Raw genomic sequence first — 18,147 nt, forward strand, 5'->3', positions numbered from 1 at the left:
CTATTATTAGTGTATTAAAATATATTTGCATGCATGCAACTGGGCTTAAATACTTACAGCAACGAAATATTTGATTGATTATTAAAATATTGTTGTCATCGTCTCACGCAAAAACGGTTGAACGAATATAGATAGGATTAATTATATCATTATAATTATGATATTTTATATACTGTAAGATATTCCCTTAGCTGAGGGATTAAAAATGGAGAGTAGAAATTTGAGAGTTTTCTTTACTTACGTCCTAAAGCTTAGTTCGTTTTTCTAAACATACCCTACTCTGGATTATCTTTTAAAATATAGCCTATATTTTTCTATATTAAGGATGCTGATGAAGCTGTAGAAGCGCGCACTGATGGCTTTCATGCCGTCAGAAGGAAGAAAGTAGCGTCGCTGCAGAGTACGGAGCAGCTCCAACACCATCCTGATCATGTTCGCTGAGCGCTTGGACTGCCCCATGACAAAACACTGGGTAGAAATTATCACTAAGTAACGATTTCTACCTAGTGCAGTTAATCATTATTTAATTTATTTGTATTATAATTAATTATGTTTGTAGCTTTGTAATTGTGTAGTGTTTGAATTATTTAATGTATATTTTATAATTTTTATATTTTAGTTTTATTTTGTAATGTGTCATATTGGAAACCAGCATACATTCGTGAAGAAATTCAAAGGTGTATGTGAAGTCTCCAACTCGCATTGAGCCAGCGTGGGAACTATAGCCCAAACCCTCTTGGGCATGAGAGAAAGCCTGTGCCCAGCAGTGGGACGCATATAGGCTGAATTGTTTGTTTGCTTGTTTTGTCATATGGGTTGTTATACCTAGAATATGTTTTTTTTTAACTTAACTTTATGTAACATGTAGATGTCATTAAAATCGGTTTAACTAAACAACATAGCATATAAACAGATAATAATTGTTAGGTATGCTATATATATATATATATATATATATAGTACCTGGGCGACCGAGCTTTGCTCGGTTACAACTATTTATTGTACTATGGTGGTGTATAGGTGATAATCTTAACTACATTTTTTTACTAAATTAAGCTTGTCTAAAACAATAAAAATTAAAAAAATATATATAACATGAACATATAAAAAAAAACAAAAGTTAGTCACTGGGCGAGATTCGAACGCGTAACACTCGTTTAGCAGTCCGCGTCTTAACCCGTTGGACCAGACGGACAGTGTCCGGCAACACGAAATTAGCGACCATATTCTGCGTCGAAAGAAAAACGCATGAAAACTCGAAAACACGCGTTTTCCCAAACATAAGACTAATCTAGATCGATTGTATACCCCCATAAACCCCCATATACCAAATTTCAGCGAAATCGTTAGAGCCGTTTCCGAGATCCCGGAAATATATATATATACATATATATATATATATATATATATATATATATATATATATATATATATATATACAAGAATTGCTCGTTTAAAGGTATAAGATATACAATTATACAATTATTATAAGTTAAATACGCAGACATACAATCTGTTATTCTGTACGGTCATGATGACAGACCGTTTACTTATAAGATATTCAACTTAATTTTGTTTACCTGTCGTTCGGGTCATTCTCAGTACGTGGGTGGTCACGTTCAAGGGTAAATGGAATCTAGCCAAAGACAATAGATTTTATACATCTGTAATTCATTTGATAATTTAATTTTGACTTATAGAGCTTTTACACCTCCAAAGCTTATTAGTACTATCGCGGTCTTTAATAGCCACGGTTTTAATATTTAGAACTCATTGTCGGACCATGCTAACTATGCAATGATAGTGTGGCGTCATCATTAATGTCAAATTTCTATGGAACTATGACGTCAATGTTATTTTCCAATAGGCTAGATGCCATTTTTTATGATATCATTCGATCAGGTTTGTTTTTAGGATCAAATGTGTGTATGGGACTCATTGCATTAATGCAATACAAAAAGTTAGAAATGTCAATCGAACTACACTCGCTCAACGCTCCTAACAAGATACAAATACAAATAATTTATTGAAAATGTATTGTACAGTCAAGGTACTAAATATAGACACGGACAAAGTGCCAAAAATATGTACATACCACTTTAACACATTGAGTGCCGGGAACCCGCTTGGCGGGCGCTCTGTTCGTAGTCGCTTTCCTCTACAAAGCGGGAAAACGCTAGAATCGGCTACGCGTGTAGCGCTACGAAAACGTTGGCAGTGAATGCGTTAATGTATGGGAAATAAGGTCGTGTATACATATTTTTGGCACTTTGTACGTGTCGATATTTAATACCTTGACTGGACAGTGGTGGATCTTAAAGACTAAGGATTAAGAATAAGGAAAAGTTTACAAACGCCTGAACTAAGAGTTCCTGTGTTTCAGGCAGAAAAGGACAATATTAATTAAATAATATTTATTCACTTACGGCCCGATTCGAAGAATGATTAAGGCGCGTTTAAGATCTGGGAAAGATCTTTAAAAGATCGAAAACTAAACGACATGCCAAATTTGACGTTTATTTCGAGTCGCTGTGATCCCAATAAGATCGATCTACGATATTTCTAACGTCAAAGTGACATTGGTTGCCCGAATCGAACTGCTATGCTAAATGAGAACCTATCTAAACCAGAACTTATCGTTATCGTATTTCATTGTTCGAATTGGGCCGTAAATTATAATTATAAATGTTAGTAAGTTATCTGTATCATCGTATTATATGTAATATTTTGAAGGGTTTACTTAGTTTATTCCTTTTTAAAACTTAAAAAAAAAACTTTATTTTTGAAACTCAAGTCCTGTATTTTTTATCATTTCCATATATTATTTTAATATCCACATTATTATGATAAATTGCTCATTTGATATATATTAGGGTTCCGTACCCAAAGGGTAAAACGGGACCCTATTACTAAGACTCCGCTGTCCGTCCGTCCGTCTGTCTGCCTGTCCGTCTGTGACCAGGCTGTATCTCAACCGTGATGGTTAGATAGTTGAATTTTTTGCAGATGATGCATTTCTGTTGCCGCTAGAACAACAAATACTAAAAAGTACAGAACCCTCGATGGGCGAGTCTGACTCGCACTTGTCCGTTTTTCTTATCCCTACTTTACTTAGCTTAGTTTAAACGGATTCTAGGCAGGAACTTTGAATACAATACATATAAATCAGAATTAAAGTAAACTTGTACCTTCATTGTAAGAGTTGTATTTATAATTTAAAAAATACAAAAAGAGAAGTGGCCCATGAGGGGATCGAACCCGCGACCTTCGCGTTATTAGCACGACGCTCTAACCAACTGAGCTAATGGGCCGATGAGTAATCGCGCGAAATACGTCTTCAGTTTATCTTGGGTCTGAGACTGATATCGATTGATGTTAAGATAATAATAGCATTTCCGAACACACTTATTGCAATGGTATTAAGGTTGATTTTTAAATACCGATGAAATTACTACTTACAGTCAAGTCTGAAAATATCGATACGGACAAAGTGCCAATATGTATACACGACCTTACTGCCCCATAAATTAAGGTAGTGTATACATATTTTTGACAATTTATTCGTATCGATATTTTCAGACGTGACTGTACACAGTTTGGTAAGTATAGCGGTTGAACTGATATTATTTTAGATAAAGACAAAGATAGTTTATTGTTCAAGTAGGCACATTAGGTACAAAGCGCTTATGTTATGAACGTTAAATAAAGCTATTGAATATATTTGTTTACACTGCTGCCGGTCCGATCGAACAAGGGTAGGGACAAGGACGCACGTCGTCAGCCACAAAGTTACGTTAAGTTAGCTTTTTGAGAACACTTTGAGGTGCCTTGTCTTTAAAAAAAACTAGATGATATTTTAAAGAGAAAACACATGTATTATTATTTTATACGAACTTGTTTATGTTTCTATTAGGTCAATGATAGCGAGGTCACGCTGTATTATACTGCAAGAAAAGGTTGCATAAGTAACAGTAACAAAATTTGTTACTATTTTTTATTGTTTGGACCCGGGCCCGGGGGTACGTCGTTAAACTACGTCCAAAAGAGAGGTATGGGCATTGTGAATGTCATCTCGCTTTGTGTGGTAGGGCACAGCCAGTGGATGTCATTCCAGATCTAGAGCAGAGCCCAACTGGGGAAGTACCTCCATCTTACAGAAAACAGCAGCCAAATAACACTAGATACTCACAGTGTTGTGTTCCTGCCGGTGAGTAAGGTTGCCAGAGCTCAACGAGGGGGCGGGGGGTGGGTTTTTAGGGTCGGGAACGCGCATGTTACTCCTCTGGAGTTGCAGGCGTACATAGGCTACAGAGACTGCTTACCATCAGGCGGGCCGTATGCTTGTTTGCCACTGACGTAGTATAAAAAAAATATATTTTTTTACTATTTACTTTCATACTAAATCAGACTTGCTTACTAAATTTATTTTCATCGCACTTGATTGTAAATGGTGTTATTGTATGCCCGCATACTGAGATGATGACCGCATTATGTGCTATTATGCCCACGGGCGTAATAGTTTATTTTTTCATAATACTTGTTCATAAATTCTAGTTTACCGCCCTTAATACACAATGTACTATTATTTGTTACTTAAGTTCAATTATTTGTTTAATCAAGATTTCGGCTAATTATTCTTGTAGTGTATTTTGTTCCATTTCTTAGGGCATTGCACTAAAGTGACCCCTTATTGTAATAGTTTGAAATATGGTTAATCAACAAAGCTACCGACAATCGAGCGTTTACCGCCCACGCGTATTAATTGCCTATACTCAATATGTGCGTGACATCACCGCGTAGCGCATCGCGTAGACAATGGCTACGAGGCGTAGAGGCCTACGCCGTAGCGCAGGCAGTGTTGTTTTTAACACATTCACCGTTGAGCTACGGTCGAAGCGATACGTCGTAGCTGATAACATGGATTTCCCGGTATGTAGACAATGTTTCGTAGAGGTAAAACGACAACGTTTTGTAATTAGCGTTGAATGCGTTAACTTATTCATGTCATGAAGCTTGGTCCACACAGGTTTAGCGGGAGTAATGCTACATTTTATTCCTTAGAGAGTAACTGACTTAACCATATCGCCGTTATTAGAATTAGAATTTGAAATATTTATATGCCAAAATACGTTACAATTAGGTTTAGGGTTATTGCACGACGTAATAGAGATTTTTCTGGAGTGGGATTTGACCTTAAAACTAACGAATTACGAAATTATATGTGAAGTTAATTTGTACGTTGGACATCTCCAACATACAATACAACAAACTTCACATATCATTTCGTCAGCATTTTTACAAGCAAATAAATAAAAGATTTTTAAATTTCGAAAGCGACTTATTTCACCTACGATAGCTTGGCCGTCCGAACAAAATAATGGGACTAACCCAAAAGGTTGTTTTCGCGCCATACTCGATTTGGCGCTCCCAAACCCGCTCTCTAATGTCACCAAAATTACTATATATACGCTATAGACTACGCTACATTATAGACCTGGTTTGAACTGAACAATTGAACTGTTATTTCAGTATCTGAGACATAATGAATACAATGTACAACTACATGGCCGAGGCGAGCAATACTCAATTTGTACGGCGCATGCGCGCCAGCCCTAAAACCATCCTCTCTATGATTGCGGACAGAATTGACTGTCCGTACTTTATGCACTATTGTGGGCTTCATAAGCCCAGTAACGGTGATTTGTTGTGATTTTAGTTAAGATATTTATTGTTACTAACACAGTTTTTAGTTTTATTGTACATAACTAACATTATGTACTAGATGTATGTACTAAAGAAGACGACGTTAATTTAATTTTTAATATTCAATTTGGCGCTCCAGCGCTCACGGACTAATGTCACCAACTTACTACACGCCGTACTATGGCATAGGGAGCGTGCATAAACTATAGGGGGCAGCACAGGAGCCGCCTGTTTATTGGCGCGAGCTGTAAATGTCAAGTTTAAGCTTCCAATGTAGCCCACAAGATGGCAGAACCTACAATGCACACGAAAACGTACGTGAACTGTAGATGCTTTGCATTGGCGTGAAGTGTCAATGTATAGTTTTTGTTTCCGATTCAGGCCACAAGATGGCAGACCCTCCAACGCACACGGCGCAATCTGTAAATATTTTGTCTCACTTACCGCTATAAGCATCCCGCTCTGATCAAAGTACTCGGCCACGGGCATGACGTTTCTATAGAAGTTATTGAGCTCCATGCGCGCCAAGCTGAGCACTACGTGTCCGAGACGGGCGCCATACTCGATTTGGCGCTCCAGGACCCGCTGGCGCCAACTGACTAGCACTACGCCGCTTATTGTCTGGATCTGAAATAAAAATAAGGTCAATGGTGAGCCCCATCAATTTCAATTTCTTTATATCCAATTTAGACATTATCATAATGTACCCATGAATGTCAAACAAGACATTTGTACAGATTTCAAACTAAATTAAACAATCAAAACAGTCACAAACATACATCAAATATATTTTGACAACCGGTCTGGCCTAGTGGGTAGTGACCCTGTCTATGAAGCCGATTGGTCCCGGGTTCAAATCCTGGTAAGGGCATTTATTCGTGTGATGAGCACAGATATTTGTTCCTGAGTCATGAGTGTTTTCTATGTATTTAAGTATTTATAAATATATATATGTTATAATATATATCGTTGTCTAAGTACCCACAACACAACCCTTATTGAACTTACTGTGGGGCTTAGTAAATTTCTGTAACAATGTCTTATAATACAAAAAAATCGGCCAAGTGCAAGTCGGACTCGCACAGGAAGGGTTCCGTACCATTATCTATAAAAACGGTCACCCATCCAAGTACCGACCCCGCCCGACGTTGCTTGACTTCGGTGATTGGATGAGAACCTCGAGACTGGAAAGATTTTTTTTTGTTTTTAGTATTTGTTGTTATAGTGGCAACAGAAATACATAATCTGTAGAAATTTCAACTGGCTAACTATCACAGTTCATGAGATACAGCCTGGAGACAGACGGACGGACGGACGGACAGCGGAGTCTCAGTAATAGGCTCCCGTTTGACCCTTTGGGTACGGAACCCTAAAATCAGTAAAACTCTGCCTCACCTCGCTTCCATACGAATGGGTTATTATTAGGTGAATTGATGAACCTTGAATGAAAGCTCTAGCCTTAATGAAAACCAAAACTCTCCGAACAGGGAATCCACCGTCAAGCTCGTTGTTCGTTCGTCTATTTTAATTATTTGAGCGATATAAAGGCAAATAGTAAACAAATCGTTACGCTGTTATAGCCTAGGTTTGATAGGTTCAGTCGCTATGTATTATGTATCAGACATCGGAGCGGCCAAGGTGCTCACATATATCTGAACACACCTCTATTGTCGAGGCGTTAGGGTGCGTGTTCAGATATTTTTAGCACTTCGGCCGCTCCGATATATCTGACGGCGACTGTACACCTTTAGGAAAATCAAAAGTTTATAAAGATATAAGTCTATTTTAACACTTAGCGGTTTTAAGCGGTGGTAGCCGAGTGGATATGACGTCCGACTTTCAATCCGGAGGTCGTGGGTTCAAATCCTGGGTCGTACCAATGAGTTTTTCGGAACTTATGTACGAAATGTCATTTGATATTGACCACTAGCTTTTCGGTGAAGGAAAACATCGTGAGGAAACCTGCATACATCTGCGAATAAATTCAAAGGTGTATGTGAAGACCCCAATCCGCATTGGGCTAGCGTGGGGACTATAGCCCCAGCCCTCTCGCTCATGAGAGGAGGCCTGTGCCCAGCAGTGGGACGTATATAGGCTAAATTATTATTATTATTATTAACACTTATACTCGTGAACAAACAAGTATTTCAATGTGTTTGACTCACTAACAATAACTAGATCCGACGCATTCATAATGTTAATAGATTCCACTACACATCAGCTATGATTCCTCGAATCTATTCTTTTCTCCACGTATTGCAAATAATGGACAGCAAGTATCGAAATAGTGACTAACCCAAACAAACGCTAGGCATTCTATACGTACTTACCTGTGATTCATGGTATGATGTTGCAAAAATGCCTTATGGTTGGTGCAATGAATATATGATTCATATATGTACAGAAATCTAAATAAAGACAAACCCTTATTCATAAACGTCTACTAAAGTTGACAAGCAGCTAGTAATCGTTTGTCCCTTTCCATCATACTTATACGTCGGAAAGGGACAAACGATTATTAGCGGCTTGTCAACTTTAGTAGACGTTTATGAATAGGGGGGTAACAATCTAAATAATTTTTAAGAAAATAGTTTTGGCCAATAAATTAATTTTTGGTAGAAGCTTTTTTCTTTAGATTAGATATAGAGACAATTCTAAAAACCACGAACACAATTAGGTTGCGTTGTTTTATCACAGAGTTCCTATGACCACCTCCTGTCTCCATCATCAGATCAGCTTGATGGTGCCATAATATTGCATTGTCCCCCGACTTACATGTATATGCAAATTTTCAGTATCACCGGAAACCGGGAAGTACGTCAAATTTAACTTGCAAGATTTGACCCATACATACACAGGTACATTGCAAATTGCAAGTTAATAATAAGTTTTTGGCAAAAAAAATTGGTACAAGCTTTTATCGTTGACTGTACTTTTCTTTCCACAGGCAACTAATACCCTTCGAGATAATTCTAAAACCCCAACCACAATTAGGTTGCGTTGTTTTCTCACAGAGAGTTCCCATGGCGACCTCCTGTCTCCATCATCAGCCCGCGTCTGCGTCTGTCACAGTCGCACTAATATGGAAGGGTGATAGAGAGAGATGACTGCGATACGCTACGGAGCGTTAACGATTGTAACGTTGGCTACGCGGCCAGATCAGCTCCATGGTACCATAATATTGCATTATCATCCTACTTACATATGTATGCAAATTTACAGCTTCATCGGAAACGAGTGGCGATAAATTAAAACACGACCGAAGGGAGTGTTTTAAATCGGCACGAGTTGCGAATTACCTATTTGCACATGTATCGTACAACGTTTTACAGTACATATGGGCCTTTAAATGTTCGACACAGTAACGTAATATGCTAATTTTCGCATTAGTGCGGTAAAGTAGCACCACATGTACTGTAAAATAAATTAAATCGGTAATACTTTACAGATAAACATGTATATAAAAATACCTATATGAGTGTCATTAATTTGTATATGTATTTATAATGATAATTTGTGTAGTTTATAAAAGTATTATATATATTACCTATTAGTTTGTATACTGGCTTAGTAGTATTAGACTTAGTATTTAATTTTGGAATATTTTTTTTCACACTGCACCCACCTTAGCAAATTTCTGTTTGGCCCAGTGGTTGACTGGTAGAGAATGCCTCAAGGCATTAAGTCCGCCTATTGTACGTTATACTTGTACTTGTGCAATAAAGTTTAAATAATAATAATAATAATTGGGATCGATCTATTATCACTGACAGGACTATTGTAGCCAATAAGCCTGACATCGTGATAATAGATCGATCGCAACGCCGGGCCGTGCTCGTCGATATCACCATCCCCCATGATGAGAATCTCGTGAAAGCCGAGAAGGACAAGTCCAGCAAATACCTAGACTTGGCTCATGAGATAACCGCCATGTGGGATGTTGATTCGACGATCATTGTCCCAATAGTCGTTTCAGCGAACGGTCTCATAGCGAAGAGTCTCGACCAACACCTTGAGAGACTCTCGCTAGGTGGTTGGATCAAGGGTCAGATGCAGAAGGCGGTGATCTTGGACACGGCGCGGATAGTGCGGCGGTTCCTCTCTCTGCGGCCCTGACCACCGGCAGCTTGGGCCCTGCCCCGCTGCTGGCGGCACACTAGGTTAAGTTTTTTACAATGTGTTTATATGTGTTTTGTATAGTATTTTTTGATGTATTTTTATATTTTACTTTTATATCCATATTGTAAAAAACATAACCTAAGAAGGAAGAGAAATAAAGGATAATAATAAAATTGCTGATATCGTTGAACTTTTAACTAACTTACGAGTATAAAAGGGAGAGGTTCGGGAATTCTTATACAACCAATTTACAAAGTAAGTAAATGTACAATTTTATGTAGGTAACTAGATTTCGACGAGGCTAACTCTGCGCTGTCTTGGAAGTGACAAAAGTCCGATTCCCACCGAACGGGCGACTCGGGCCGCATCGGAGGGCATATCAAATTTGTACGTCCGCAAGCCAGTCGGCTCCTCGCGAACGCGGACGGCTCCGGACTCCATCTCGTCTGCCATACGTAATGTATTGAAAATGCGCTCCGAAACGGCTCGACTCTGTGAGACTCGTACTACGGTATGCCCCTAATAAACGGCATTCTTTCTTTGGATTTTTGTACTACGTCGGTGACAAACAAGCTGGCCCTCCTGATGGTAAGCAGTCTCCGTTTAACGTTTATGATGGCACTTTCAGACTCAGTCACTGAAAAATTAGCTTGGTTCCGACTTTCTAATCACATCAAAAGTTCAGAACAGATAATGTACCCAACATTGAACTCAAGTACAAAAGACTAGAATTACGGGAAGGCATTAATATTCGGACATGCGTGCTGGGCCCATCGCTACAAAAATCGAACGTGTTAAGGTCGCGACGAATTAAACAACAATTTATAAGTCTGACACATCGCTACGTATGCCGGCGGGAAAATCGGAAAGTAACAGGTGTACAATTTCAATTAGTATTTTCTCTTCTATCCTCCTAAGTCCCGCTGTCCTTTTAAAAGGACACAATTAAATCGAATTTTGAACTATAATGGAATATTCAAAAGGTTCCAAATTTAAACTTGCAAAAATCACTTTGGGAATTATGAGGCTATAGTAAGCTTTCAATTGAACTTATTTGACCCATTCAGCATTAATCTCACAACACATTGTCGTTTGTGCTACATACCGGAAAACATAGACACATTGAATTTAGGTTCAGGAATTGAAAAGTCTCGAGAAGTACTTGATAGACAAGTAAAATGAGAAGCAATACAGTTACCAATAAAAGTGCCTGTCATAAAAAATACTTGTTTCTACTTTTTTTATACCATAACGGTGGCAAACAAGCATACAGCCCGCCTGATCTAAGCAGTCACCGCTTTAAAAACCTGCACACTTCTTTTATGAAGAACCCCATACTGTAGACCCTCGGGAAAACCTCGGAAGGGAGCTTATTCCACAGCCGGAGCGTCCGCGGGAGAAAATTCCTCTTACAGTGCGCGACCATTTAGGTTTTAGAGTGAGAGGATGAATAGTTTCGACTTTCGAGCTATAATTGTATGATAAGTATACATATATACCTATACTCTGCCTATATTAAAGTGGAGTTTACATTCTTGCCATTTCTAGTGAACTCCACATTTCCCTGTGCTAGGTCTAAGATATTTATCTATGTGCCTGATTTCATTATTTTTTTACCTTATCTGATTTCTCTGCGACGGCTATCATTGACTTTGGGTAGCCGGAGACCAGACAAATCTTGGCTGTGGGTCCCATCTTCATCTCCAGCATCAGAACCTCGGTGAACGTCTTGCTGGATAGTGTATTTTCATATTTAGTTTGTCTGAGTACTCTGCAACGTCCCTCATCGACCTTGGGTAGCCGGATACCAGATAAGTCTTGGCTGTGGATGCCATCTTTATCTCCAGCATTAGAACCTCGGTGACCGTCTTGCTGGATAGTGTACATATCTTACCTTGTCTGAGTACTCTGCAACGTCCCTCATCGACCTTGGGTAGCCGGAGACCAGATAAGTCTTGGCTGTGGATGCCATCTTCATCTCCAGCATCAGAACCTCGGTGAACGTCTTGCTGGATAGTGTATTTTCATATTTTACCTTGTCTGAGTACTCTGGAACGTCCCTCATCGACCTTGGGTAGCCGGAGACCAGATAAGTCTTGGCTGTGGATGCCATCTTCATCTCCAGCATTAGAACCTCGGTGACCGTTTTGCTGGATAGTGTACATATCTTACCTTGTCTGAGTACTCTGCAACGTCCCTCATCGACCTTGGGTAGCCGGAGACCAGATAAGTCTTGGCTGTGGATGCCATCTTCATCTCCAGCATCAGGACCTCAGTGACCGTCTTGCTGGATAGTGTACATATCTTACCTTGTCTGAGTACTCTGCGACGTCCCTCATCGACCTTGGATAGCCGGAGACCAGATAAGTTTTGGCTGTTGGGGCCATTTTCATCTCCAGCATCAGGACCTCGGTGACCGTCTTGCTGGATAGTGTACCGAAGTCTTGCATGTCTGAAAAATGCATTACAGTTAAAAAAGGCAGGGATTGTTGAACTTAAAAAGAGGTAGACGGGCATTTTCGGCAGTAGGCGGCAAGTAGTTACGAGTAGCTTTTCGAAAAAAAACTTAATGTCTCACTTTTCACTGAATCTGGTATCTAAACTTTTTTCAAGAGTTTATTTAATTACCTGGTTCATCCCCCCTCCCCCCCACACTACTCCCCAACTGCCCCCACACTAGCAGCTTTTGAGCAGTCGATGCTATGGAAAATGGTGTCACTGCACAACTACGCCAACGTTGCCAACGTTGCGTCGAGCATCAGGGCAACCATAGAGTTGACTAGACGCCGACGCTCGGGAGACCCTAGTAGTGTGCGACTCTAACTAAATTGTCAAATTCGTAAACACACAACGAATACTGTACTGAAGGGTTTTGACCGATGTGCATAATGGTTCAATGAACTCTATGACCTCTTTCCCGGTAAAATGCTAGTATCATATCTGTGTTAGGTACGGATTTTACCGATGATAGGTTCCTTTGTTCCCTGATTGACAAATTAAACAAAACAAATACCTATGTCCATTGAGTCCATCAGAGTAGCGTATTTTTCTGCATCATATATGGTCGATTCGGCAATGCGAGCTTACACGCGCTTTACTTTTTCCTACATTGGGTCTGTACGAACTAACACGCGCGTACGCGTACGCTCGTATAAAATGCTTGTCTGAAACCGCCCTAAGGTTGTACCGGCTTTGCAGCGACAAAGTGTGTAAAGTCACTATAAGCGTTATATGTTCATAGGAATTAGACGTCTATGGTGGCTCACTCACACTATGTCGCTTGTCTCGGCTGAATCTAGGTTAGTGTTTATAAGTTTTTTGTAAATTATAGTATTTTTCAAACGGGAAGGGTCTGGTGATATTTTTTTCATTACTTGCTATTGACGCATGCATGTATTTCCTTTGTTGTTTTTATTATATTTGTTTGACATTTAGAATTTATTCTAGAAACAATCTAGACTAGTATTTTTTATACATTTTTTTTTTTGCATGACTATATTTTGTGAAAGTTTTAGTATTAAATTTGATCTATGAATTATATTCATTAGTATTATATATGGAATAATATTTACAACATCAATAAATTGCTCTGATAATTAGATTAAGATAATTATATGTAATACTGTCTTACTATTCATAAGTGCTTGTTGCTAGGCCTACATGAATAAAGTATATTTGAATTGAATTGAATTGAATTGACGTTTCAGACCAACCCTTTTTAGGGTTCCGTAGTCAACCAGGAACCCTTTTTTAACAATTTAAATAACTTGAATCACAATTGGAAAAAAAATACACACCTTCGTAGCGTAGAATATCTCATTATAATAGATACAAGTCACCAATATAAATATTATTAAAAATAAAAATAAAAACAAATTTAAAAGCTATAAATTCAATCTATACTACCTCAATTTGTTCTGTTCAAATCGTTGCAAAGTTAGCTTAGACGCACTCTAGGTATAAATCACCGAAATCAAACAAGATCATTAATAAGTACATTAGTACATTACGATACAAGTGCGAAAAATAAAAATAAATACCTATTAGTACGTGTATCGTACAACGTTTAACAGTACATTCATAGGTACCCTTTCAATTTTCGACATAATTACGTAATGTGCTAATTATGCACTAGTAGGTAAAGTAGCACCATATGTACTGTAAAAAAATATAAAGAGGTAGGTAAGTAAAAGCATGTAAAAATTCTAATTTGTGTGTCGCATTCAGACAAAGGCTGAGAAAACATTTTAATTTTTATAATCATATAAAAAATTAGTATCTATTCACGAATATCATGCGGTGTCAAAAAGAAACGCTTACATCATATCAAGTCGATAACTGCGACCATCGAAACGTGAATAAACGTTTATTTATTTATTTTTTTATCGTACGCCGCATAATTAAAACAGGAACAAATTATATGTGACAGAACGACTAATTAAATTATATAATTATTTTTAATCGTATATTTAATTATTAGTTATAATGTTAATGAGCATAGTTTGAAAACGTATAATGTTAAAGACGGTTATTTTAAGGCCATTATTTGAGGAAATTGTTTATTAACTTCACATTACTGATTTTTTTAGCCTTGAATATATAGAATTTGATTCCACGTGTCCATTCGCTCGCAAGGATGACCAACAGTTTTCAAAGTAGTGGGACAAACCATAACTAATTTATTATTTTAGCGGTCTTAGATAAAGTAACCTTTCTACCGAGTAAATTAACTGTTGAAGTGAGGCAAGCATTTATGGTAATCTGTTATAGACTAAACCTTGTATTTAAACATGGTCAGAATAATTATAATAATAATATTGGAATATAATTATATAAAATGTGTACAAAGTAGTAGTTTATTGAAAATATGGATGGGTTGGTAATACGTACCTTACATTCGCTTTTAGTACAGTCACGTCTGAAAATATCGATACGGTCAAAGTGCAAAAAATATGTATACACTGCCTTAATACATGGACAATAAGGTCGTAAGGTAACTTCGCCTTAAATAGCAATAAATCATAATTCCACAGTAAATTGTATCATGGTATTCATAGACGTATTCAATACTGATTTGGAATGGGCTGGCCTTAGCAATGTACCAAAGAGAATTTTCAAAAATGACTAAGGTCCCTTGAAATGTTCTTGGTATTTTTTTCTGCACGTTTATTGCCAAATCTTAATTCTTACAGTTAGTTTCGATTTCTACGACACTTGAAATAAAGGCCAATGAGTGACGTAAATATTAAATGAAACAGCTGTCAGAAGTTAAGTACATTGAGAAGTAATCCCTAATCTAAACGGGAACTTTCTAAGTGAATTTGTCATAAAAGTTTCCAGGATTTCTCAGAAATTTACCGAATGTTCTTTAAAATTTTCAGCTTGCACATTGCTACCTCCTCCGAGAAACACCGGGAAGGGAGTCGATTCTAGTCTATTCCCCCTCTGCCGAACCACATGCCCAACTGAGCATAGCGCGGTGCGTGTTGTGACTCGTACACAAAAAGAGATCGAGGTGTGCAAGATTTGCCTTTGACGTATGTCATTTTCTATGTATTTGTGTCGTCATTATAGATTGGTTTTTGTATAAAGTGAGTGTGTGATATATTTCCACTTCGTAAAAAAAAATTAAACTTCCACCTCGTATGCGTAATCAGCAATCAGATTACACTGGCGATGCACAGTACGTAATAAGCAAGCTTGGTCTGAAAATTAATTAAGCTATAAAACTGAACATATTTCTTAACCTTTCGTGCCACAATGTAGTAAACGTCAGAACGTATTACCGTAAAACCACCCAACTATAGTCCAAAGCTCCCAACTATGGTCCACAAATAAACTAAATTTTTCTCGTTCAGGTGTGTATTCTACTATATTTTTGTAGTTTTAAGGCAAAGTATGTTTATAAATGGAAGGTAAAACTAGGAGTAAGCTAAAAGGAACATTGGTATAGATACTTAATTTCCTTTCGAACTTATGGACCATAGTTGCAGTATTGGACTATAGTTGTGTAGGTTTACGGTATGCTTTTCGTTCATAATCATTTTTTTCATGTGAAAATGTTGACTAAAATATCGGCTGGCGACTGAGTGTAAGCGATCACTTTATTAGTGAAGTCATACCAGAAGGCTAAGATGGTTGGCTTTTTATCATTTGTCACCATGCCTAACACGTTCTAACAAGTATGTAAGCGCGAAAGTGACGGACATAGTGACAAGTGATAAAAATGGAACCGTTCTGCCACCGCAGATTTCAATTTCAGGTATTTGAAATATGTAATGAACAAATTAAATTAGATATTTACTTGTGTGTTTAAGTTGTAAATTATAATAAATTATAAACTGAAATAGATGTCATATGACGACGGTTCTGGCCTAGTTGGGTAGTGCCACTAGTGCCCTGTCTATAAAGCCGATCGATGGTTGGGTGTTCAAATTCTGATAAGGGCAATTATTTGTGTGATGAGCACGGATATTTATTCCTGAGTCTTGGGTATTTTCTAAGCAACTTATGTATGTATATATTATATATATCGTTATCTGAGTACCCACAACACAACTTCTTGAGTTTACTGTTGGGCTTAGTCAATTTGTGTAATAATGTGCTATAACGTTTATTTATGTATTGTAACGAATTTCCTTATGGGATGGTTGGCGGCTGTGGGCTAGGCGAAAAAAGTGTAAAAAATTGCCGTCACGGCCCTATTTTGTTTAAATTATATCTCGATAACAAGAAGCCTAATTTCACCGACTTACGTACATCCGCCACTAGGACAGTTGGCAAACAGCCGCTTAGAAACAGCAGCGATCATCCGGGTTCAATCCCCGGACCTGTATGGAGATATTATTTTTTATATGTTTTTGCACTTGAATTTCATATTTTTGATTAACTTAGCAAGTGTGATGCCTGAGCAAAGTGTATCAGTTTCAGGTTGTACAAAAATGTTTTGTTATGTTTGGTTGTTGTCCCTGCCTGTACGTCGCATCTCTAAACTGTATTTGTGAAATTTTCCAAGCAGGTTCGATAATTACTATTCGTCGAATAAGATTTTTTGCTTGATTTGTTAATCAATCATGTAATACGTTTATCAATTATACTTCATTTCAACTAGGGGATGAATTTTCAAAAACGCTGAAATTACTCTTCTTCTATTTTAATTAACTTGTTGTTGTTGTCTCTTTTGTAGCTTCGGGTCTGCGTTGATGAATCAGTCAGTCAGTCAATACATAAGCATTTATGTATTTATATACCGGATGTTTCCTGTAACACGAGCAAAAATTTAAACCATATATTGTACTCCTAAAACGATATAACTTTTGATTAACAACTTTAAAAAAATATGATATTTTTAGATTTTATCCGTTTCATACAAATTTAATATTATTTTCAATGTACGCTGACATCAGCGTGTTTGACGTTGCTTGTCACGCTTTAAACGTAAACAAATTCAAGATACATTGCGTCTTAGAATTAACTTCAATGTGTAATAAAAATTAAAGCATAAGTTATTTTTAAAAGTTGCTGAACAAATGTTGGTGAGTTTGAGGAGTACAGCCTACATTTAATTTAGTTTAATTTATTGCTCCTGTTACAGAAAACACCCAGTATATGTATAGGTTTATTTTATTTAGAGAAACTTTATTGCACAAAAATATAAGTTCGCCTTTGTATAAAATGATGTATGTTCTGTCCTGTTTTATGTTTCTTTCTGTACAATAAAGTGTTGGTGCAAATAAAACATCAATCCAGTAATCTATACATTATAAGGCAAACATTGCAGTGTATTACATATACATACTTACATACCTATATACATATATTATATGAATAAATACCTATTATATGAATATATGGGACGATATACACTAGACGAGTTCTTGATTTAGCAGATGATTTTTTTTAGTACGGTCTTAAGTTCGCCTTTGTACTAATAATGATTGTTTTTTTTGCTGTATTGTTTTCATTTTTGTACAATAAAGTGTTTTACTTTAATTATTGACCTATCTACGGTTCAAGCTAATTTGGTTTGCAATACTAACGCTATGACTTCTCCAATGTAAAGTGAACCCTTAATAGCTCAACAATTAATGTCCGTGACTGTACCTACTGACATCTATTTCAGTTGATATTGGCAGGAGAGTGCGGGGAAATACATGAAGCATGGTCATACGCGTGTCTGTACAAATTAATGAAATGACGATTAGTACGCAGCGGTATTGATTTACTTTGAGCGCTATGTCAATAGATGGTTAAGTCGTGTATAGTTTCTATTTTCCTCCGTGAGCTTCTACGGATTATCGTCTTATCTATTGTTTAAAAACCGCA

General features: G+C 37.4%; 1 protein-coding gene and 1 non-coding gene across 4 annotated transcripts in view; both read right to left on the minus strand.

Moving 5' to 3' along the window:
- Positions 1-18,147, minus strand: part of LOC133518480 (adenylate kinase isoenzyme 5) — a 58,781-nt gene that overhangs the window by 25,081 nt on the left and 15,553 nt on the right. For all 3 annotated transcript variants that reach the window (XM_061852191.1, XM_061852190.1, XM_061852192.1), the window contains 2 exons: positions 12,132-12,274; positions 6,148-6,330 (listed from right to left, as the gene is read on the minus strand). In XM_061852191.1, coding sequence (XP_061708175.1) covers positions 6,148-6,330; positions 12,132-12,274 — 326 coding nt within the window. The remainder of the gene's footprint in view (positions 1-6,147; positions 6,331-12,131; positions 12,275-18,147) is intronic.
- Positions 3,238-3,311, minus strand: Trnai-aau (transfer RNA isoleucine (anticodon AAU)). The gene has a single exon. It is a non-coding gene; the product is annotated as a tRNA-Ile (tRNA).

The sequence above is a fragment of the Cydia pomonella genome, chromosome 5, assembly GCF_033807575.1.
Source record: "Cydia pomonella isolate Wapato2018A chromosome 5, ilCydPomo1, whole genome shotgun sequence".
Classification (NCBI taxonomy): Eukaryota; Metazoa; Arthropoda; class Insecta; order Lepidoptera; family Tortricidae; genus Cydia; species Cydia pomonella.